This window comes from Lonchura striata, chromosome 10 (assembly GCF_046129695.1).
Source record: "Lonchura striata isolate bLonStr1 chromosome 10, bLonStr1.mat, whole genome shotgun sequence".
In the NCBI taxonomy this organism is placed as follows: Eukaryota; Metazoa; Chordata; class Aves; order Passeriformes; family Estrildidae; genus Lonchura; species Lonchura striata.
Genome location: NC_134612.1, coordinates 23,511,309 through 23,535,218, shown reverse-complemented (window position 1 = coordinate 23,535,218; position 23,910 = coordinate 23,511,309). Strand labels below are relative to the sequence as shown.

At 44.5% G+C, this 23,910-nt stretch overlaps 1 protein-coding gene across 2 annotated transcripts in view; it reads right to left on the bottom strand.

The window, feature by feature from the left end:
- Positions 1 to 23,910, bottom strand: part of MECOM (MDS1 and EVI1 complex locus) — a 184,910-nt gene that overhangs the window by 17,530 nt on the left and 143,470 nt on the right. For both annotated transcript variants that reach the window (XM_077785739.1, XM_077785740.1), the window contains exons 3-8: positions 18,129 to 18,231; positions 16,137 to 16,353; positions 13,872 to 14,019; positions 12,686 to 12,842; positions 5,998 to 7,360; positions 3,784 to 3,871 (exon numbers count right to left, since the gene is read on the bottom strand). In XM_077785739.1, coding sequence (XP_077641865.1) covers positions 3,784 to 3,871; positions 5,998 to 7,360; positions 12,686 to 12,842; positions 13,872 to 14,019; positions 16,137 to 16,353; positions 18,129 to 18,177 — 2,022 coding nt within the window. In that variant the 5' untranslated portion in view covers positions 18,178 to 18,231. The remainder of the gene's footprint in view (positions 1 to 3,783; positions 3,872 to 5,997; positions 7,361 to 12,685; positions 12,843 to 13,871; positions 14,020 to 16,136; positions 16,354 to 18,128; positions 18,232 to 23,910) is intronic.

The window sequence follows — 23,910 nt, the reverse complement described above, 5'->3', positions numbered from 1 at the left end:
TTCTGGCTCTGCCTGGTGAAACGAGTCCAGGAGCAGCGAGAGCGAGGAGCAGCAGTGAGTCAGGAGCCCAGCCCTGCCTCCTGGCTCCAGCTCTCCCCTCCAAAGCCCAAAGGTTGGGAAAATCTGGGACGAGCATTTTTGGGTTCGGCGCTGCAGCTGAGGAGCCAGCAGCGCGAGATCAGAACACGGCGTTTTTGGAGTTGCATCTGCAAAAGCAGTTGCTGTGGTTCTTTTTATTTTCTTCCTTTCTCATGAACAATTCAGATGTATTAAAAACAAGGTTTTATAAAAATAGAGGAGAAAGCCCAAATTTATCCCATAGCACAATTCATGTTCATGTAAGGAGGATGATGTAAGTATACACAGAGGACAAATTTGACCTAAACACAGAAAATAAATAGGTGTTTTACTTCTGCTTTAAGCACTGCAATGAGCAATTAGGCTCAAAATTTCAAACCTATTAAAGTGACTATTGAAGTGACTACCACAGAAGTCAAGTGAGAGAAAAACATAAAAACCTCTGAGACTCTGTATTTTAATGCAGATTAAATATTTATTAACTATTGCTATCTAACAAGATTTCAGCCTGAAAATTTCACTGCAATCTCTGAAGGAAAATGGCTTGGAACAATTTCAGTCATATATAAACAAAAGACTGCATTCTGCAACCCTCACTCAGGTAAAGCTCCCATTGTCTTCACCAAACAAAACCAGCAGGATCAGGTACATAAAAATAAAGCCAGTTTTTCATAAGAGCATATTTATCTGCTCAGCTGTAAGACCCTGTAGGAAAGAGTGGCATGCTCCATGATTGAGAGGTAAGTTATCTTTCATATTATATTTTTCTTATGCAATTTATTTCACAGTGATTAAATTAAAAATATAAGCAATGAACTTACCCAAATTCTTTGATCAGGAAATTGGAACTGGGAGCAAAATTGAAACAAAAACAACACATTATTCCTGCATTGGAATCCTTATTGCAATCAATGTACTTACTAAGATTTTATTTAAAGATACTGATTAAAATGTTGTTATGAATGATTTATTGGACAGGGTGTTCTCTCCCTAAAAATTACAATCTTTGTAATGGCAAATTACTGTGGAATGCCACTAAATAATCTCATTTTCATAGCCTTTGGGCACAGGGAGGAATTTTACCCCGCCAGGGACAGGATACAGACTTCAGGGTTATGTCTGTAAGTTCTATTTCAAAAACCTATTTGAAATATCCATCTGTTTGCTGTCATATTATCTAGTTAAGAAATAATAAATTCTTGGTCCCTGAGATGGCAATTTTCAGAAATAAATTCAACAACAAAACCACAGGCTTTTAGGACATGAACAATAAGTTTGTAAATATTTTAAATCCTGCCAGCAGAAAATGAAAACTCGTGGAGCACTCCCCACCTGTACTTTTACAAGGGTGAACAGGACTATAAAGGAAAAACAGCTTTTCTGGAAGCCGTTCCCCAGCCCTCTATAAATACCAAGCCAGATTCTGCCTTTGCAAACAGGAGGCTCCTTTCTGTTCCATTAAAGTTTGCAAGAAAGCATTATGACATTTACTTTTTTGACAAGATGTGTGCTGGTGGTTTGGTTTTCTTTTACAATGTTCCTTAGTGCCCGTTACACTCCTGACCTCTGCACCGATCCAGCTCACGCCAGGTTACAGACATCATCTCTCTCACTCAGGTCAGTGACAGAACCAAAGCCAGGCTTTGCCACAGACTTTTTATTCCATTGCACAGTGAGAAATGTGGAGGAGGGGGTTCTGCAGAGCCAGCCCTCCCTCCTGCCCCATCTGGGCTGGCTCTGCCCACCTGGGCTGGCTCTGCCATGGGGAGGTGGCACCTGACACCTCCTCCTCACACTGCCACCCTTGGTGACAGCACTGGGACCTTCCTCGGGCACCAACATGACATTCAACAACATCCTGGGACAAAACACAGAGGGTGGAAGCCTGACAGCATTCCCATTAACAGGGAAATGCCCAAAGTCTCCATTTTATCCCGACCTGACTCCCAGTTCCCCAGGTAACTCAAGTCACACAAAAGAACATCCAACTCCATAAAAGAATACAGAAAAGAATATCCAACTCCACAAAAGAATATCCAACTCATTTCCTGCCCACCACAACCAAACTCCAAACAGTGAATTTTACCCCAGCAGCCCCTTTCCCACCCACTGACCACCCCACCTACCACTGACATCTGTCCAACCTGCAGCAACACCTTCAGAACCCCCAGTTCCAACATCACTGAACTACTCTGAGTTACAGCTTCTGAACAGCTAGAGAGCACTAAGCAAAATAATCCTGCTTTTTCCATCAATGCACTATCTAAAATGCCCTCATTTAAATAATTTACTCATAATTTACAGCTCCTTAGCTGCTCTAACAGAATCATTGACTTGATGGGGAGGAACCAGCGTGTTTCACAGCAGGGACAAAAAGCAGATTGAGATCCTTTGTGCATTAGCACTGTCTGCTACTAGAGGGGAATTTTCACTTTTTTTGCCAATTGGACAGATTTACCTTATTTAAGGTAACTCAGCAGGAGGTGTTAAGCTGCTATTAAACCTTGCACATAAATTCTCAACGATTTTAATACATCTTAAATTCTTATTTAATGCTTATAAATACTTACATAATGCCATAAATACTTATGGCATGTAAATATTACTAAATACTTTCATACACAATCCAATGCTTTGTTCAAACATTGAAATTGGAAAGGCGTGTTGTGCATCTGCAACCATATATGCTTTCAGCTGGTCCTCCCATTTCTACAGAAATGCCATGTTTCAGAACATATTCCATGCAAGTTAGGACATAATAACTTAGGACTTCATTGGGAAAAAAAAACCAAGTGGTAATTGGGCTGTTTTGCTCAGGAATTCAGAGGAACCTGAACTAGAGACAGCAGCTCATGGTCTTGTGCTTAAAATACAGGATGTGTAGAAGGTATCATTGCTAAGATGAAACAGCCCACAGTCTGCAAGGAGTCCAAATTTGTAAATATCACAGAGGATTTTATTGCAAGTGTAAGATTGAACCAAGATTTTTAGCAAAATCTCCTTGAGCAAGGAGGAGGAAGACAAAACGAGGACGCAGTGCCGGCGAAGAAATGCAACGTGTAGTTTGCACACAGATCCTCTTCCTGTGCCACATACACATCACAGTTCTTAAACTGTTTTGGGACACCCTCCTAAATGTTTTTCATGCAGGATTGTGGTGTGTGACCAAGCGAGCAGCCCTCATAAAGTCTCTCTTCAGGACTGGAGGAGCAGGGATGCTACCCACCCTGCAGCCCACAGCAGCTACCAAAGAAACCGTGCAGCGTTTGCACCATGAGGCTTGCAAACAACAGGTGGAAACTTTTCTCTCTTTTATGAGAGCCCTTAAACAAAATAAAATCCCTTTTAAAGCGGGATGTTCAGCTTTTCTGGCCTTACTGTGAATCTGCTTGCTCAGAGCACAGGAGGGAGCTGAAGACACGAGTGGCTGAAAATGTTGGTAGCTACATTATGGTTTTGGAGGAAAATGGTTCTAAAAGACACGCTCAGTTCGAATCTGGCTTCCTCTACAATCAAAACATGTTGTTTCATCTGCAAAACATCAAGAAGCTCAGAACAATGCTTATGCTTTTCCATCACAATGGTCCAGCAAAAACTGTGTGTTTTAGGAAATCCAAAAATGACTAAGACTGCATTCATTTCTCTGCACCTGCTTTGAAGCATCAACAGGGTTGTTTACAACATCAAAATTCCCAAAATACTTACTTGTGGATGAAACAAGAATCCCGGGGAAGGTCTCAAGTATTTCTCTTTTAAAGCTTCCAGTGGGTCAGTTAGCTTTCTTTTTTCTACTCTGTAAATGTTAAAATTAGATTTGCTTGTGATGAATCAGTCTCAGATATTAATAATCATACAGCTACTCAGGTTTAAAACAGGCAATTACATGTCAAGCAATTTGTTCCTAGGAGATAACAGTAAAAGATAAGGGAGGACCCTCAAATCTTGATTCCCACACACGGCTCATTACTGCCAGGGTGGGGCTGGGAATCACCTTTAAAGTAGATTATACCATTTAAATAGGGAATAATCCCATTTCAAAAGGTTGATAATGTTTATAATAGGAACCAATGACTAACTACCAAGCACTTTTATACAGAAATTAGGCAACTGAGTACGCTCAGCACTAAGAGGAGAGGAATTCAAGGCAACAGAGCCTTGAGCAATGGGTTCCTTGCCATCTGTCCACACATGACACCACAGCCACCACCCTGGCAACCTCCCCTGTGCACAGCCAAGGTCAAGCAGGGCAAGAAAGGTGGGCTTGTAGGAACACACTGACTCGAGGGTGCCAGCAACAAATCCTGCAATTCACTCATGGCAGCAAATCCCAGCGTGGACAATTCAGAAACAGCATGGAAATTTGAGGATTTTGCTTTTTCTGCTACTGATGGGGATGGTTTCATGGATGAATCGTGCTGTTCATGTGTAGAGGTAACTCATGGCAAAGGAAGGCTCAGTAATAACTGGCCTCATGCTGTACTGCCAGAATTTGCACAGATTTCATTAAAATCATAGAAATGTAGGCTCACAGAATGGTTAGGGTTGGAAGGGACCCTAAAGATCATCTTGTTCCAACCCCTCTGCCATGGGCAGGGGAGTTTGCAATGCAAGTTAATTAGTTGGTAATGCAGGGCCATAAAACATGGATCAGTATTTCCGCTGCTTCAGGCATTTTAAGTGACTATGACGCAAAGAAAACTTATGGTCTAACACAGATATCAATCTGGCATGAATAAAACCATCTCACTAAATAGCATCATATCCTGTTTCTTCATAATGCAGACTTCTTGTCTTATGCACCAGCACTCTCCACAAACTTTGCCCACAGCATTTCTTTTTTAGATAAAGTAATAAATTAACATAATTTACATGGCAGTATCCTTTTTTTAATAACAAGAGGCTGTAAAATCAGCCATTTATATTACAGATGAATATTTTTATAGCTAATATTTCTCTAAACTAATTTAGATGCATGACTTTAACGTGTTAGAGATATAAGTGCAGAAAGGGCAAAGGGGGGCTGGCACACACAGGATGCAGGTGAAATTCACATCCCAGTGAAATCCATCTCAGTTCTGTTGGCAAACACCAGAGGGTCTGGATTTTACCACTGTTTTTTAAAATCTCAGCTCACTGACAGCGTGCATCTTTTAAAGCCAACAATGCTCCCACTGATTTCAAAAGGTGGCCATGGAGGGGGATCTGCACAGCCTGGTGGAGTGGAAGGTGTCCACGGCAGCGGGGTGGAATGAGGCGAGCTTTAAGGCCCCTTCCAACCCAAGATTTTCTGTGATGATTCTAAGGAGCCCACTGCTGAGCCTTTGTGCACACAAGGATGCTGTGCCTTCATTTCTATGAACAAAATGCCCAAAGAAATCAACCCAGTACTCAAATAATGGTAACAAAGGGCAGAAATCATTCTCAATTCCCATACTTTTAACACATCTTAGGGCCACTGTGTTTCTTTGTTGTGAGAAACTCCTCTCGAATGCAAGAGGAGCTGGAAAAGTGGAGTACAAGGGGTACTCCAGGGGAAGCCAGAGGAGGCAGAGTTTTGGAAGAAAATGAACTTCAGGCAAACCAGTGACATCAAATACAGATCAAATAAACAAGCATTCAATACTGATGCAAACTCAGAGAATATATTCAACCCCTGCATGAAAAGCTATGCAGGTTGAAGTAATAACTAATAACTCATGGCAATGAGGGCTTGCTAATTGCAGCACTGCCAGTCCCATGGCTCACTTGGAGCAGCTGGGATGTGAAGGAGGCATGTACAGGTCAGCATGTGGCCTGGGCCCCCATGCCCTGGCACTGCAATGGCACCTCCAGGGACACTGGGAGGGGGACAGGGTGGCAGCCCTGGCAGCCCTGGCTGCCTGCACCGAAGGATGCTCAAGGCAGCAGAGAGTTCTTTACCTGTATATGGGATCCATAAAGAATGGGGTGGGCCTGGCGTGCTGCAAAGAGGACTCTGAAGCTTTCCTCTGCTCGAGGTCTCCTCCTTTCTTCTCTCCAAAGACGTGGTTTTTCCGAGGCTCAGCTTGCCTCGTGCTGCTGGCTCGGCTTCGGCTGCCCATGCTGAGATCCAGAGGCTGGTCCTGGCTGGATGCAGAGGGGGCTGCTGGCTTTGAGGGGATGGGAGTAAGTGGCTTCTCCTCCTTACGTTTTATGGTGAGGTCAAAGGGAGACTCAGAGCTTCCCTTTGGGATCTTCTTAATTTCACTGGGTGATTGGGGCTCCACTTTCAAGGGTAACGGTCTCAAGTCTCTATCAGGAAATGGATACATTGATTGAGAGAATGCTGGAAAAAACGGGAGGGGAAACATGGAAGGGTAAGGTAAGGCTCCGACTTTTTTGTCTTGCAGCCCCACAAGTCCTGTTGAACCAAAGTACTTTTCAGCAATAGAAGCAATAGCCTTTATAGAATCATTCACCGCTCCTGACACCGCAGTCTGCTCCTCTAAGGATGGTGAGAAAATGGAATGATTGCTGTGGTCTTTCTTATTATTTATTGACGCCAGGCTCTGCAGAGAGCTTACTTTGTCTTTGAACATCTTACCATTTTCTTTAAATTTCTCTTTCTCACTTTCAATGTCACTTTCCAGATCAGAGCCCGAGGTGGTTTCCAGGTCACTGCCACTGGGGGTACTGACATCGTCAAGGTCAAGGTCACTACTCTCTGACTGGTCACTGAGTTTCTCATGTGGCCTCTCTTCAGAGGACCCTTCTGGTTGAAGCTCCACTGGCTTATTCTCCCCTACTGATGGTTGTTTATTTAGTGCCTTCAAAATATCCTGGGTGGCTGGCAGTATCTGAGGATTTGTCATGAGGGGACTTTGGCTTTTGTTTGTCTGATCTGCGCTCGGAAGTCCTTTAACAGGAGAACTAGTAGGTAGCAAAGGTGGCCTGTGGTACAAGCCTGAAGGAAACAGACCGGGGAAGCTAAAAGAAAATCCAGGAGCTGTTGGAAAGGTAAGACCAGCAGGATGCCTATTGGCTCCAAAATAGTCAGCAAGGCCCGGATTTGCATGATTCATATTAACCATGGACGTTTTATCCATAGCTGGGGTTCCAGGAAGAGAAATGCCTTGGCCAAAAAATCCTCCTGCTGCAAAATGGTTCTTGCCCTCACAAAATCTCCTGTGTTTATTTAAGGAAGACGTAGTGCTGAACATTTGTCCACAGTCTTTGCACTTGATTTGGGTTCTGCAATCAGCATGCATGCGCTTATGACGACAAAGGTTTGAAAACTGAGTATAGGATTTATGGCAGACCTCACCTGTATGTAAACAACAACAACAACACATCTCAGGCTTTGTGGTAATTGCCCCCACCCTCAAAGTTGTGCAAATAATACCATTTTTTACCCGCCAAATGTCAATGAGGAAGCGAGGTCTAGGTGCACAAATGTATAAAAGCAACTGTGCTGTCCAAAGCAAGGATCCGAGCAGACAAATGTCAGAAGACAGCAACCAAACCCACTCCAACCAAGCAGAAAAGGTCTGGAATCACTAAAAGACACACTCTCCTCATTTGCTCTTTGCACTGCACAGTGCTGCATGTTCAATACCATTATTCCACGTTGCATTAGCCCCCAGAGCCCCCCACGTGCTGTGACCCCACGTGAACCCACAGTGCTCCTGTGTGAAAGCACAGGTGTCTTCAAATGGCATCCATTTATGTCACTATTCCCATGTGGAATTAATCATTAAAATAAATATTTGCAGGACCAGACAGAGATGAAGCTGCCTCACAGAGCTTTCACTCTGCAAGAATAGGAAAGAGGTGAAGGAGGAGACAACCAGGTATTTCCTATTTCCAAGTATAAATGCAACAAACTTTTTTTTTTTTTTCCACTTACAATGAAAAATTTAATCTCATGGAAGCACAGGCTGGAACCTGGAAAACCTCAGTACTCTCATATGTCCAATGCATTTCTATTCATGCAATGCATACAGTGCTCACAGGTGCCTGTAACTCTAAATTCCACATCTTAACTTTCCTAGCCTTAATATTGCTTATTTGCCTCTTGCACATGACAAGATAGATTATATTTCAACAACAATTTCCTTTAAGAACGAAACCCTCTTTATTTGCATGTCTGACGCTCAGTAAGAGCCTGATGAATTTCCTTTCATTCCTCTGGGATGAGAATGATTTCAGTCTCACAAATGCAGCATTTGGGAGAAGGTCTGGGAGCACACAGGGGAGCAGATCTGCCTTGAGGTCAGGTCCTGATCTAGCCTGTGACACTCTGCACGCTGGAGCTCAGCTCCCAGCAACCTTCCACAGTGGCAGGAGGCTGGAAATGGTCCCAGTGGTGCAGAGTGAGACACTAGAGAGACACTCACGTCACTGAGGCAAACAGGATTTTGCAGGCTCCTGGTTTTCTGGCTGCTACAGACCTTAGGGAGCAAACGGGGGCAGCAACCGAGTTAAGAGGCTGTAGGTAGAAGCGGGGTTTGGAAGAGGGCAATGCTTAGCTCCCCAGTGACTTTTTATGCCCCTTCTTGGCATCTTTTGGATGAGCAGGAGCATCCCAAGGCTGTGCTGTGCCTTGTACTTTTCATTATGCCAAAATTTGTTTGTACCTCTGCACTACCTTGCTTCTAACAGTATCAGCTCCAGATTTGTTTGAAAACAACCACTATCAGCAAAAAATCCCTGCAACAAATCCCTTTTTTTCTTTTTTTTTCCCAGCCTGAAGAAAGCGTGTGGCCGCTTTATTTTCTATTTAATTTCTGTTCTATCATAAACTCTCATCTTTCACACATCAAAGCCGCACAACAATGCGCATTGTGTATTCCGAGGCCTTTTTAACAATCATTTTCATGATTTGAGACAGTCTGACATAATTTACAATGGCTCTATTTTAAGCCTGCGGAGGAAACTGAATTGAATGTATCCCATCCTGCACTCTTGGTTCCCATGAACTGCAATCACGTCCTCTAACTTCCACTCGCACCGGGGCCCGCGCTAACCTTCCTGCTCCTCCAAATCCCTGCCCTTGAGAAACTCCACCACTTGTTGTCATCTCCTGACTGTTTACCTCTTCAGCAGCCTGCTCCCTATCTCACCAACAATGCTCCCATTGTTCCCGGGCCTGATCCTGCCCCATCCACCCGTTTTTCCCCTGTTCACATCCCACGCTGACATCCCCGGGACAATTCGTGGGGTAAACGGTGCAGGATCGGGCCCAAACACAGGAAGTTTGCAGTGTGGTAATTCAGGAAGGAGGTTTGTTTCTGTGTATCAGTTACTGTTCCTGCTGGAAATCTTCATTCACAAGGAAAGGCAAGAAAGAAGAGAGAAAAAATCAAAAATCAAGCGAAAAATAGACAGGGGAAAAAAAATGGAAGAGATAGAAATAAGAGAGACAAGAAGGATGAAAGGAGATTATTCTAGTTTCTTGAAAATGTTTGGTTTTCTCTTGTTAAGTAGCTTTTGTCCCTTTAAAAATAATTAATTTGCCTATTTAACATAGATTTTTTATTTAACATAGAATTATTTATCATTCATTTTTGCTTTGATTTTTTCTGCAATTTTCTCCTATTTTTAACCTAATTCCAGGCATAAGATTTCTGTTCCACACTCCAGGGTGCAGAATCAGGCCCCTCACCGTTTACAGTAATTTCCCCCAGCTCCCACCACACTGATCACAGAAGCCAAAATTAAGCTGACCCAAATGGTGACTCGAGTGTTGCATCCATAGGTTCACACAAGCTGGATATTATTAATCTACTCCTCTCCCATGTCTAAAGCAGGATAGACCATATGCATTTTTCCAGATAAATAAATATCTCAAATGCATGCATTTCCAAGGATAGGCTATGGTAGAATTTAAAAGAAATCATGTTTTATGAACTTTATATCTTCTACCAGGTTGCACTGAGGTCCTGCTTCTTATTCACATGGCTTTATTAAAGATAAGACCTTGATCGGGTTGGCTGGAGTGGCAAAGGACTGAAAAGAGCGTTATTGGCACAGATTAGGTCTTCCTAAAATCTGGAAAGTTCTCCCATAAAGAACAGTGGTGCATTATTAAACTATTATTCTCCATTAATATATTCCATTGTCAACAAGAATATATTCTTGTTCAAGAATATTATGATATCAAGAATCTCTCTCTCTATGTATATATATATTTTATTATAGATCAAGAAATATTCTACTCTGAAGAAAAGCAAAAATATGCACTTAAAATTTTAAGATATCCTTACAGGCTATTAAGGGAGATGCAAATTAATAATTTGACTAAATGCGTTTTATTTCAGTTTTCAAACTAAGTTCAATTGATAATGGCAATACAGTAAAATACATAAATATTTATTATTATAATCTCAGCAAACAATTAATGGCCGTACCAACAATTTGTCTTTTCGAGCACTGAAATTAAGCTATTCAGTGAGGCGCTGCTTGCTCAAGATGCCTCTTGCATTCAACATTCTATTTCATTTTTAGGACTGGCAAAGAAATTTTGTGCCCAGGTGGCAGCCCTTGCACCCTGGGGTACTCTTCCTCTTGGGGACTGTCACCTGCAGCCTGGGTGTCACAGCATCAGTGACGGGCACACCCAATGCCACAGGGACTCTGGAGTCCAAACTGTGTCTAAACTGACTGTGACACCTCCATGGGTATTCCCAAGAGCCAGGACTCCTCAGATAAATTTGTGTTGTAAGATCTGCCTCCTTTTCATCATGAGACTTAAACTTTAGTAGATGGGGGGTGGTTATCGACTTTAATTGTTTCCATGTATGAAAGCAACAGAAGCTGGGTTTGATTTCTGCTGTTACACCTTATTACAGCCTTTAAATCTCACTGCCATGCTTTTAAGGAACTAACTTGTATGAGAAGCTCCCCTCCTTGCAGCTTTTACTGTTCTACGGACTCCAGGTTTAACACAAACCCCCAAATATTGCACAAAATTAATCTCGTGCCTACGCACTCTGTACGGTGATTGTCTCTGAATCCCAAATTAGCCAGCAGTTAAGTTTGCATATTTTCTGCTTATTAAAAAAATTACTGTAAGTACTATTTAGAATCTGTTCAGTCCATTATGGCATGTGGTTTCTATTTGGGGAGGCTGGAGATTTTGCGAAGGCAGTGAGTAATTACCTTAGTGCTGGTGAGTTTTCACTCAAGCTCGGGCGGCACACTGTAATAAGAGACAGTTGCCATAAACAGAGTGGTACGAGTAAATCATGGTGTGTGGCCTTCTGGTGGAAAGCAGATATCTGCTCTAGGTGACCCTACCTCATTCTCACAGCTCAGCAAAGCTGACCAAACACATGGTCTCCAAACCTTTTTGTTCTGCAATTACATGGCTGTTATCCGTGGGTTGCTCCATGGGGTTGCATCCCTTGCACTACATGTGAATACCAGTTGTTGTTTTGATTTATCAGGAAAAATAGCGACAAAAAAGCATTTGAGAGATTATTTCATCCATGAGAGCTTCCACTTAGAGATTTCTATGCAGGACATTGCAATAGGCCTACCTGAGAAGTCCCTACCTAACCAGAGGTTAGTTTCTTAATAAAGTTTAATCATTTAATCTGCAATCAGCTTTATAAATTATTAGTAATATTTAATATTGGATCTATTATACATTTCTCATTGAAGGAATCCAAAACAAAAGTATTACTAATTCAATGGCAGATTACAGATTTTGCACAAATGAGTTGCTTAAGTCAATACTCCTCCTCTTGAGGAAATATATTAGTTTGTGGCCAATGCTTTTCACAGGTGTGGTGCAGATGTTTCAGTAAATTATTGTTGAGAGCAGCGAAAGATTGAAAGGTTTAGCAGGCAAGTAGGGGAGATGGTCAAGGTACCTTTCAAGTCACAGCAGGTGCCTGAAAAGGCTGTGGTGGAGAACAGCACAACCAACAATACTTTAAAATATTTTCTGCACTACCAACAATACTTTAAAATATTTTCTGCCTCTGCTTCCCCAGTGAAAGGGAGGGAAAGCAACCTGCACTCTTCCCAAACAGGGTCTGGCTCAGCAGCAAATGCAAGGTGCCCATTTAAGCCCAGTACAGAGCCAGGCTCAGATCCAAGGCCAGTTTTATTGCTGGAGAAGCTGTTAGTGAAGAACTTACAGCTCAACTCGGTCCTTAAACTTGGGGCATGCAGAGGAGCCTTGAAGAAGGTAGCAAGATGAATCTCACAAATCTCTGAGATTTGTTTTCAAAATTCAACAAAAGTCATGGCATCTGCTGTGGATGCTCTGCAGCCCAAAATCTGCTCCCACAGCAGGAGGAGCAGCCAGCTCAGCACGGTGCAGAGCAATGAGGGTGCAGCCACCAAACATGGCATGGCCCCTTCTGGCTAAATCCCACTCCTCACTTTGCATCTGTGCGTGGAAAACCATCCCCGTGACAACAGGTACATTTACACAGCACACAGTGTCTGTCTGAAAAGGAAAACCACATGAAAATAACTCCTTGCATTGGACCACAAATCCCCCAGAACTCATTCAGTAACTCCCAGCCCTTGTGTGGGGAATTCAAAGGGAGCAGAACACAACCTCCTGCTTCCAGACCGCGCTGCTTCGCGGCAGGAGAAACAACACTGAATCAAAGACGTTTCGTAGAAGACTTACATATAAAAGGTTTGACACTGCTGTGGATGTGTTTATGCTGTTTGAGGCCCGAAGAAGTGGCAAAGGTTTTGCCACACTCTGGACAAGCGTGAGCACGAGCCCCCACATGCTGGGAACGAATGTGCCTCTGAAGGTTGCTGGGGTCCGTGAAAACCTGCTAGGAAATGAGTACTGATTAACCAAGAAACTTGACTGTGGAAGAAGGCAGTTATTACAAGAGTCTTTTAAAATTCAAACCTTGGAGCTATTTTTGGGAGCATTCTAAAGTTAAAACCCTTGCTAATGGCCAGCAATGGGAGCTGTGCCTGCAGGAAGGGGCCTCAGTTTCCCAGGATCACCCAAGTATTGTGTGGGTCTGTTAACCCCCTTTGCAGCAGAAACATTTGACTTTGCTGTTTGAAATTGCAGATTTGAGGTCACGGATTTCATGGGAAATGAGTGAAAATGTGTCTGCTCAAAACCTCAAATGTTACTGCAATAGAAATACTTTATACTGATACCTGAGTGTGTGCAACAAGTAATCCTGTACACAACTCAGAGCTAGAAACCAGGGCTTGGTTACACCTTAAAAGTGTCAGCTCAATGTGAAATTCCCAATATTGCAGCAAATCTACCTAAACCCAATTAAGTCCTCATGAAAAAGGGCCAAGCTTTGGAAATCCGATAAAAAGCAAATGCAGAGTACCACATACTATACAAATAATCCCCACAGCAAGCCCAGTGCTGGGAAGTGATGGAGATGCTTTAGAGATGAGAGTTGTACTCAGTGCAGCTGGAGTGCATTGCTATTGCTTATTTTTGATTTATATTGCAGTAGTGTCCTGAAGGTTCTGGTCCCAGCAGCTGACACACAGCCTAGGGAGTCCTCTGCCTTGTGTTTCCCTGGGGGTTCTTTCCCCTCCTTGACCTTACACCCCACCAACCCTTTCAAGAAGCCAAGCCCTGAGCTCAAGAATGCTCAGCATCATGCATCAGTGCCCATTTCAGACTCCACAGCCATTTCCAAATCAAAAGGGAAAGAAAAAGAACATATTTTCAAAGTAGATGTGAAAACCCTTGAGAAACCATCTGGAGCACAGCAGAAGCCCTATGCCCTCCTGCATCCCAGTCTGGGGCACCCCCACTTCCAGGCTCCCCTGCATCCAGCAGCACAAGAAGTGCCAGGCAGCCTAAAAATTCACTGTACCTTGGCACAGTTCTCACACTCGTAGTGCTTCCCGCTGTCATGGGACATTTGGTGACGTATCAAGTTGGACTTCCAGTTAAAAGCTTTGGGGCACTGGTCACACTTGTACTCCCTCTCCTCGCTGTGTGACAGCATGTGCTTCTCCAGGCTGTGGAAACAGGAACAGGGCTCAGTGAGATGTGGGTTTATAGGAAGAGGAGAGAGCAGAGCACACTGTTACAGCCAAAAGAAAAAAAAATTAAAAGCCCCAAAGGCCCAGTCCTGACAGAAATGAGTCCTGTGAGTTCCAGGCTCACCCCAGCCAGAAGGCAGAACCTCCCTCTCCCCACCAGAATAACACATCCTCTCATGTTTTGCCAGCCACTTGCAAATGCTCCAGGAGATGCTGCTGCCATCGCTCCCCAAGGAGATTATTTCATACAACTCTCAGTATTTCACTCTGGTAATTCTTCCCTGCAGTCTGAATTATTTCTGCCTTATGACTTTCCCTCTAAACACACCTTGGATGCCACCACCTGCTGTAAATCCACTCCTTTGATGGGAGTCAATTTTTTCTTACAGCAGGAATAGATGAGGAATAACTCCTCTGGAGTAGGACAGGACGAGTTTAAGAAGCCTCTAGATAAGGTACACCACAACTGAAGTTATTGTTGATGATTAACTGTGTGCAATTGTGTAGTTGTTTAGTCATTTCTTAGTGTTTTATTCAGTCTATTTATTAGGATATTCAAAGTTCACCTAAATTCTGTTGCACATCTTTAATTTTTGTCTCTGAATTTTTATCATTCATTTGTAGCAAATATGCATTTTTAAACAGCTGTATTGCTTGGTCACATACAGAGTCATAACTCACACCACTGCTTGAGGAAAGGTCATTACATGATGCAAGAGTGGATTCACAAAAAACCCACTGGAAAGAGGAAATTTTAGCCTGGGATGCCCAAACTGTTTTCACATCTCTGCTGAATCAGTGAACCAAACCTGCTGGAATTACAGCCTTGTTTGGGTTGAGCAGCCCAAAAAGCAACCTGCATTCTCAGCCACAGGCAATGGAAATGCTTTCACTTTGCAGATACTCTTACTTGTACCCCTCTTCTTCTTTTGGGGGGTGCAGGAGAAAATAATTCTGGCTTTACCTCCTAATACTTGTATAACAATTGACTTTCCATCACGTAAACAAATATGCCATAAGTCCTAGAGAGATTCTTGTCCCTGGCTGTGGCACCAGCTCCCAGACTGGCCGTCAGCACTGGGCACTCCTGGGCCCAACACCCCCATCTTCCTGCTCAGCTCTTTCTCCATGTAATTACTCACACCCTCAAGCACGGCTCATTTGGGCCCTTTGTTTCATATAATCTGGATATAGCACACTTTGGCACTTTTTGCAGTGAACTGTCTGTGTGGTGTATGAGCCTTTCAATAATTCAGAAGTTCACAGAACTGCTGCATTCACCCTCATTTTTCACTCTTTCTCACAGTATTGCCCATCTATTTATGATGACTTGTTCTTTGTTTTCTGCTTTTTCTCTTCAATATTTAATATTTTAAGCTAAATTTACATTTCCTCAATGATTCCCATATGTTAGATATCATCCTCTCATTCACAGGGAGAAAAGAACTTTAACACTGAATAACTCCCAACCTCACAGACCAGAGTCCTGCCCCACCCAGGCAATTCTTCTGACTTGATCTTTCTCCATCAGCCCCTTGGAATCAATCCCTCAGACTGAAAATCAGATACATGGAGCCACACACTGCCCAGCATCAGCCAAAGAACAAAGCCTTGTGCCTGCACAAATTCCTGCTCAGCAGGGTGACCTGTGCTGGGCAGGGATGTTTGGCACACCATGTTTCAATTTCAGTGTCATCAGTTTTGTCCAAGGGCAAGGATCATGATCTGAGACACCCCATGTGATTCTGGGGTAAGTGCTCCATGGAGAGGAGTGAAGGAACATCTCCGTTTTAGGAGAGAGGTCTCCATCTGCAGAACCAGCACCTGGAGCATCCAGGAACAATTATCCAAAGGGACAGCTCGTAAAATAAGGTCCTCACTAAGGACTTCAAGCACAAGGAGCAAATTTCTAATTTCTTTAGACTCTATTGCTTTTTATACCATAAACCACCAGGTGGAATAAAAATCCTGCTCATCTTCACCCTTGGTTTCTGCAGGAGGTGAAAGTATCAGGTTCTGATGCCCTGCAGGATCCAGCTGAAGCCATCACAGAATCTGCCCCATTCAATCATGTTTTAAGCACCTTCTCCTACCTTTGTAAGTCTGGGAAGACCTGGTCACACTCTTTACACTCCTGGATTTCATGCACGTCCTGAAGGTCATTCTCGTTCTCCAGCTTCTTCTGGAAGTCCTCCTCCACCATGGAGAAGGCAGAGTGAGGTGTGCTGCAGGGGAACTTCTGGTGGTCCACCAGCTCAGCCTTGGACTCAAAGAGCTGGTCACAGTCCTCGCAGCGGTACTGGCGCTCCTCTGCAACACACAGGGGTCGGGCACAGGGACACCACCTCAGTTTTCACTCATCTTTAACCACCCCCCCATCAGAAGTTGGAGGATGGTGTGGTTAATGAATTGCTCCTCAATTAAAAAAATGAGAAGAACCCCAAAAGAAAGAAGGATTCCTAAGAATGCTTTATAATAATGCTTTGATTCCACGTTAACTGCCTGGGTGACATCCAAAAGGAATCCCTAGCACCAGCTTAGGACAAAAGTTTAAAATACCATCCTAAATGGAATTATACAGGGTCTAACATGAATATCCAGCAGAGGCTGCCAGTCTCTGCATTTCTCAATGAAATGGGACTGACTCAGACACAAACACCAGCATCTAAAATAATCAAAAGGCTGTTTAGAGTTTTTAAAAGCCTTTTCATTTTCATCACAGTCTGCAGCACTCAGCCCTGTTCAAAGTAAGCCAGAGACACATGAAGTTAAATTATTTGCCTTAAATTCAAAAAAATTGGTCATAATTTCTTGCTGGAAAGTGTAGAATATCAGCAAAGTGTTACTTTGGATTGAGTATTGCATTCCCTTAATTAGTAATTCCTGCAAAATAATAGATTAACTGAAGAAAATCCCCAAAAAACAAACTTGAAGAAGAGCATCCCACAATGTTTGTTTTGTTTTGTTTTTTTTTTTCTGCTGTTTCCTAGTGTTGGTCCATACAAGGAGCCAGACACCCTGGTTTGGTTCCAGATATAAATGCCCTGAGGCTCTGAGTCAGAAAGGCACTGGCTGGAATCCCCAACAAATGTTCTTGGTTGCTACTCGACAGTTGAGCTGATCCAGAGAAAGTGTCATGGGGCTCTGCTCTTGGCTGTACACGAGCAACACTTTGGCTCAGTCTGCTTCTAAATTAGCCCTGTGGGACATGATCCTGCATGTGACTGCAGAGATTTCCTCTGGTGTCATTTACACAATAGCTACTTGACCATGGGACTGGGCAGGGAGAAGAGGTGCTGGACAGGGGACACCTTCAGCAGTAACTAAACAAAGTCACCACTGTGGGAAAAAATTCAAAAACCAAATGGGAATGAATGTGTAACCCCTAGTTTTTTCTTAAGAGAACAAGAAATGCTACTTTAAATGTACAAGTAGTTGCAAGAAAGTGGAGATCTTGATAATTCCTGCCCTGCGCATTGTCCCTGAACCCCTGAAAATTTGTACAATGTCCCTTGGGGCACAAACTGCCAACATGCTGGGCATTAAACAGATAGCCCACACCCAGTTCCCACTGTGGCTGATAACCCACTGCCCAACAGGCAGCACAGCTAAAGGAGATTTTAGATGGAGACTGGGGGACAAATCTGAGCAACAACTCAGGAGTTTCAGACAAAGAATCTGTGTGTGGGATGAGTAAAAGACAAGTATGATGAGTAAGAATGGCTGAGATGTCCTCAGAAGTGACAGCAATACTGATAATCTCAGATTTCCTCTTCTCAAGGTCACAGTTGTTTGGCTAAATGACAAAAAATAACCTATAACCAGGGCCCATGCATGTCCTGCAGGAGCAGCACAGTCTTGAGATAAGGACATGGACTGTTGTACTTCTTTTGCAACCCCACAAAACCATCAAGTTTCAATCAGGAACAGAAGGGCAGAAGATGGACAAATGCAACCACAGTCCAGCTCTCCTCTCTGGCTGCAGTGAAGCCATCCCAGATTTCAACACAAGAAAAAGTCTTCCTGAATTCTGGGTTAATTTCAGTGATACTTTCTGTCAGATAAAACAGTAGGAAGAGGCTGACCGTGGATGTCCGGAGCCATTGTTTCATGTGAATAATCTTCACTCTTCATGAACAGTAAGAGCTCCTCTCCTGGTTCAATATCTGCTACCACTCTGTAGAATATCTGGGAAAAAAAAAATAAAGAAAGAAAAAGCAAGGTAAGTACCACAACAGGCAAAGAAGCACCAACTCCTGCTGGTGAGTGGGGAAGACCTTGTGGCCAGAGCCTGCCCACTCATCATGTGCTGCTGGAGAGAAGCTGATTGACCATGGCAAGTCTGCTCCTTCCAGCCCCAAAGCCGTTGTGTTTTGGGCTCTGTGAGGATAAAAAGGACTGTTTTCAACAGCCTCCGCTGCAAAATGAGCTTTGTGATGGCTGAAGATATCACCAACAACTTGTCTGCTGAGTTATACCAAACCAAAGTACAGAGCAGCCATAGAACACATCTCTGAGTGATCCTGGTAAGAGAAGGAACTCCTGTTGCACTGGGAAAAAGTACTAAAGTAACTTTAATTCTTGTACTGGATTATCTTGGATGTCTTTTCCAACCTTAATGTTCCTATAATTCTAAAGCAGACATGAGGAGATGCTGCTGGTTAAACCACCGCCATCCAGCCCCCCATTCCAACCATCTACACAGTCCAAAAAGATGTAAGGAGAGAAGCTTGTGCACCTGGCTATTCCTTAGCTTCAAATGGAAACCAAGGGAAAAATCAGTCCTGGATGAAGAAATACCATGAGCATCCAAAGCTGCTGGTGTGGCCCTGGCTGGTGACACCTTGTCCCTTCATACAGGTGATGCTGGGCTGTGGGAAGGAGCCCTTTGGGGTGGCAGGAGGCTGTGGGGGAGAGAAAAGGGGACACCCTCCCTTGGGTCTGTGCACCAGAGGAAGCACATGCCAGCACCACGAGACTGCTGAAAGGAAATTCCCAAAATCCATCTGGCTGCTTTCTGTCTCAGCAGGAAACATGAAGAGCACTAAAAAGCTCCATGAAGCAGCTCAAATAAATATTAGTAACTTCCTCGGGCCTTGTTAAACAAAACCACACGACAGCTATGTTTCCTATGCTAAAAAATGATGCCTTTGCTTTTTTTCTCACACTAATGTATTTTTAAAGGGTTTGCTTCCAAACTCTTGACTCAACACTCATTGCAGTGCACGGGGAGAGACGCAGCAAATCCCCTCCAGTGTTCAAAGTCCCACAGGTGAGCTTGTCACAGGTAGGGGCAGGTGTCTGGAGGTCCGTGGGCACCTGCGGTGCCCGGTCCCACGAGGGTGTCACCCAGGGTGGTGCTTTCCCTGCCAGGCTCACGCAGAGCATCGCCACCAGCACATACCGGGCTCCTCCAGGAGGTGGCCGTACAGCCCCGTCCTTTCTGCCGGCACAAGCCTCAAAACAGCGAATTTGGATGCATTTCCTCAGGTTCGGAGGGTTTTTCCCTGCAGTTTGTCCCAAAAGCCACTCCAGGGAACAGTGCAGGGGGTGGCAGTGGAGGCTGCTGGGGCAGCTCATCCCACACCCCAGGGCTCACCCCTCACCAGGTGACAGAAGTGCTGGCAAAACACATCAGGCACAAGGTACCAGTGCCACAACCCCCTGCTTGTGGCCAATTTCCCTCATAAAAACCAGGAGAAGGAGTTTACAGGCAGTGTGATCCACCCTCCCTCTCATGCACAGCACCACCATCAAACCCCCAGCCTGGGCTGCTTGGGCTCCCCATTCGTATCTCTTGTGAGGGGATTTCAAACTCCACTGAGCGTTTTGGAGGCCAAGAGAGCCTGGCAGTGTCCTGTGCATATCCCTTCATGCAGCCAGGCAAGTATCTGGTACCACAACCTCCTGTGGATCCAAAAGCTGCTGCCAGTGCCAAAGGATACAGGGCTTCTTGGTGGGCTTCAGCGTGCTGGGGCTGCACTGAGGCAACACAGCTCATCCCACCAAAGGCCAAAACACATGTAAATGGAGCCAGCTTTTACCTCCTGCAAATAAACCTGGGGACAATGCCACATCCAGTGAATATTTGCTGCAAGCAATGCTTGGTTTTCCATTTGTTACGATGAAGGTGTTGAAAAGTGGATTTTCAATTCCAGAAGTGTAATGGCTTCTGCATATCTGAAAGGTAAGCTGCAGTTGGATCTGTGGAAGATAGGCCCAGTTGCTGGCTGGTTTGGGGTGACAATAATGCGTGGAATAATGACATGTGCACACTGACTGAAAAGACTTCTGGAGACCTCCATCTTGGGGTGGAAGCAGAAGGACAGGACACAGAAGGAGCAGCACACAGCAGCCAGGACTCAGAAGGACTTCCACCATCCCAGAGGGACCATGCCAAAGCTTCTGCTCTGCCCAGGACTTGCTTCTTTTGTCAGCTTTGTTTCCCAGTCACGTAAACGCCGCTGTTGTTCCTGGGTTGGTTTTGCACCCACACCAAGGAGCGAACGAAAACCATGGCAGAGCCTTCTCCGGTATTTTCCCTGTGCCATCAAAGGTGCCTGGACAGACCTTTTCACCTCGCCTCACAGAGGGAGGACACATGGACTGGGGCATAAAGAGGGTCTTGTTCACAGGCGCTGTGCTCTTGGGGCAGCCCAGGACGATGCAGCATCTTTGCTGCAGCTGCGGGACACATCCCTGAGCAGGAGCAGACTCTGCAGCCAGCTGGCTTGTCTGCATTGGTATTTAAACATCCAGAGATGATCCACCTACCTACCAGAAACTGCCTGACCAACCTCTCTGTCCCTCAGCAGGGAAACAAGATGAGTGTTTCAAAAACCTCCATTTTTTAAGCTGAGTAATGTTTACTTTGCATCTCAGACCTAATATTCTCCAAAACAAAGGCTGAGTGACAGATTTCCAGCTCCAGCATTTTCACATCACTAGAGTACTAACTTTAATTATTATTAAAAAAAAATTTAAAAATTTCTGTATATACAGAGATAATTCACTTGCACTAACCCTTTATACATCAATTTGCATTGCAGTGAGAATCTAAAATAAAACATATTGAATTTTAAATCAAAAGGATCATACAGGTAAATTTATTCTGATTTTAAGAGCTGTCCTTATTACTTCACATGAATAGCTTTTTTTTCTCACTCCTCCCACCAAAAACCTCCTGGAATTACCCTGTATGGCACAAAGTGAGAAGCCAACTGTTGAAATGAACCACATGATCCAAATGTTGAGGCAGCAGCAGATGACTGAGGGCAGGCAGGGAAGAGGGAAGTCCTGCAACCCCCAGATGGGAAACCTCACAAATTCCCCCCAGCTCCACAGGTATCCCTTGGGGTTTTGCAAGAACAGCACCTCTACCCTGGGCAGCATATTTTGTTTTAGAAAATGCTATCATAAAATAACTGGATTTTTCAATTTGCTAAGCTTGAAGATTTCTGGTGCATAGTCCTGACTCTACTGTAATTAATGAAAGGCTTCAATTTTCTGGCTATCATCTTTCCAGCTGACTGAGCCTGTCCCATTAACCAACTTTTTTGGGTTCACCTGCACTGGTCTGCTTGAGAGCAACTATAGGAAGAGCTTCTGCACAGGAGAGGAACCACCAAAGGAGGGGTGGGGGAGAAAATAAAAGCAAAGTCCAGATGCTCATTTCACATGCCCTGGGATCAACGGTGTGTGACTACAGTTTATGTAGGAAGAGCAAAATCGGATTCAGGTCTGGAAACACTTTCAAAGTTCAGGGGGTCTGAGGTGGGGAGAAGCTGGGGGAGGCCTGGCTCATCAGTGCTCTGTGCCTGCCCACACCGCAGGTCAGAGATCTGTGCTACCGAGCAGAAATAAAAGCTCCCAAACTGCAAATCCATAAAGGGAAAGGGGAGGGGGAAAAAAAAAAAAAAAAAAAGGAACACACACAATTCACTTTTAAATGGATGAATAAGGCCTCATTGTTATGAATCCCAGTTTACTTTTCCTGGTCAGGCACTTGAAATTTTATTTATGCTTAATAGACTGCATTTGGCATGTGTAAAGATGACAGAAGCGTGAATTATGAACGACCTTCGACCTATTCAGGAAGTTGTAATAATTGAAATAATAGCGAAACGCGCTCCCCGCGAGCTCGGCTGGGGCCACGCTCGGCCGCTGAGCCCGTGTGCTTTGAAGCACCCCAGCCATCCCCCTGCCTCTGCCAGCCCCACACCGGCCCTGCCTGGACCCCCCTCTGCTCCCATCAGCAGTCCCCAGAACCAGGAGGGTTAACTGAAGTTAAGGTTTTGGGGGGAAAAGCAGCAACTCAGTCACTGAGTGTGAGCGAAGGCGGGAACTGCCACGCACACGTTTGTGGTGCCCCAAAGAGGAGCTGTGTTCTGGTGCATCCAACTGAACCCTTTATTCCTGCCTACAGCTTGGGAAAGAATTGCACATGCTCCAGAGCTGCCTGGGAAATTCAGATTTTAGGGCAGGCTAGAGATGCCACTCCAAGTCGATGCCATTTGTCTTTTAACCCCCAAACCATGTGCTGAACTCACAGGGGAAGCACCCATGGATCCTGTCCTGCACTGGTGCAAACAGGAGGACCCAGCTTGGGATGGTGGGATGGAGCAGAAGATCCTAAAAGTGGATTGCTCCATGGTGAGCCCCACCAGCACCAATTGCATGGGTGCACATTCCATGGGTACACCCACCCTGAGCAAGGCAGCCTCATCTCCCAACCCCCTTGGGGAATGTGCCCCAAGAGGCAGCATGCATGCTGCCAGCTAGCATCCACCTCCACACTGCTTTGGAGCAAGACTGGAATTTACTTGAAAAGCCAAACAAATTAAATATCCAAAACTACTAATGAGCATTATGTCCAAGGAGTTCCATCAAAATCAGGAATTACACCTGACAAATAAATCAGAAGGATGAACAGACACACAACTTCACAACAAGCTCTAATTAGGAGTTTGAAGGGAAAAAAAACAAGAAATAAAAAGGTCCAAATGGTACAGCTTCAATTTTAGCTCCTGTGATGAACAAATTGTGCAGCTGGAGAGCTGTGTGATGAAACTTGAGCCAGGTTCTTTTTCCTATACTTAGGCAAATGACAAATTGAAACAAACTGGAGTTTTTTCAAGGGCCAAGGTAGAGGAGTCCTGCCTGAGAGCTGTACTGGGCCCAAAGAAAACTTCAGCAAAAATTCAGAGGCAAAAGTCAGCAAGTCTCTGCATGCAAGGAGCTGCAGGGGCACAAGGGGAGCCCAGTGGGGAGAAATAACCCTCCCCTTCTTCCTGCAGGGGAGCACCACAGTGCCTCAGCACCAGGGCTGTGAATCCTTTCCTTCTTCATTTCCAAAATGCCCCAAAATCTCTATGCAGGAAGGACTGGTGGAAGGATGCCCCAGGAATCCCCATTTTTACACCTTGTGAAGGAAAGCACCTACTGCTCCCGAAAACAAGAAGGGAACTGCAGGATACCTCTCTGCAGGACATCCTTTTTGGCATCTTGGAGGGCTGCAGGCCACCTCTCTCCCCACCATCACTCAGGTGTTCTTCCACTGTCAGTGAATTTTAGCTTCTGTGAAATCCTTGGTTCAAGCAGGCTGCTCTGGTCCTGCAGAACCTCTTCCCTGAGGTCACTATCCACTGACACCATGCCCCAGCTTCTGTCACCCGCCTGTTCTGAGCTATCTAACCAATCTAATACCCATGAACCCAAATGAGCCACACCAATATCAAGCAAGGTGCAGTCTTGTCCTTATGGGCTCCATGGTTGCCCATAATTCTCTACGCTTTAACACGTGGATGAGTAGGACTTGACAGCCCTCATCACAGAAAATTCCTTATTGTTGGAGAATAGTTGCAGGAG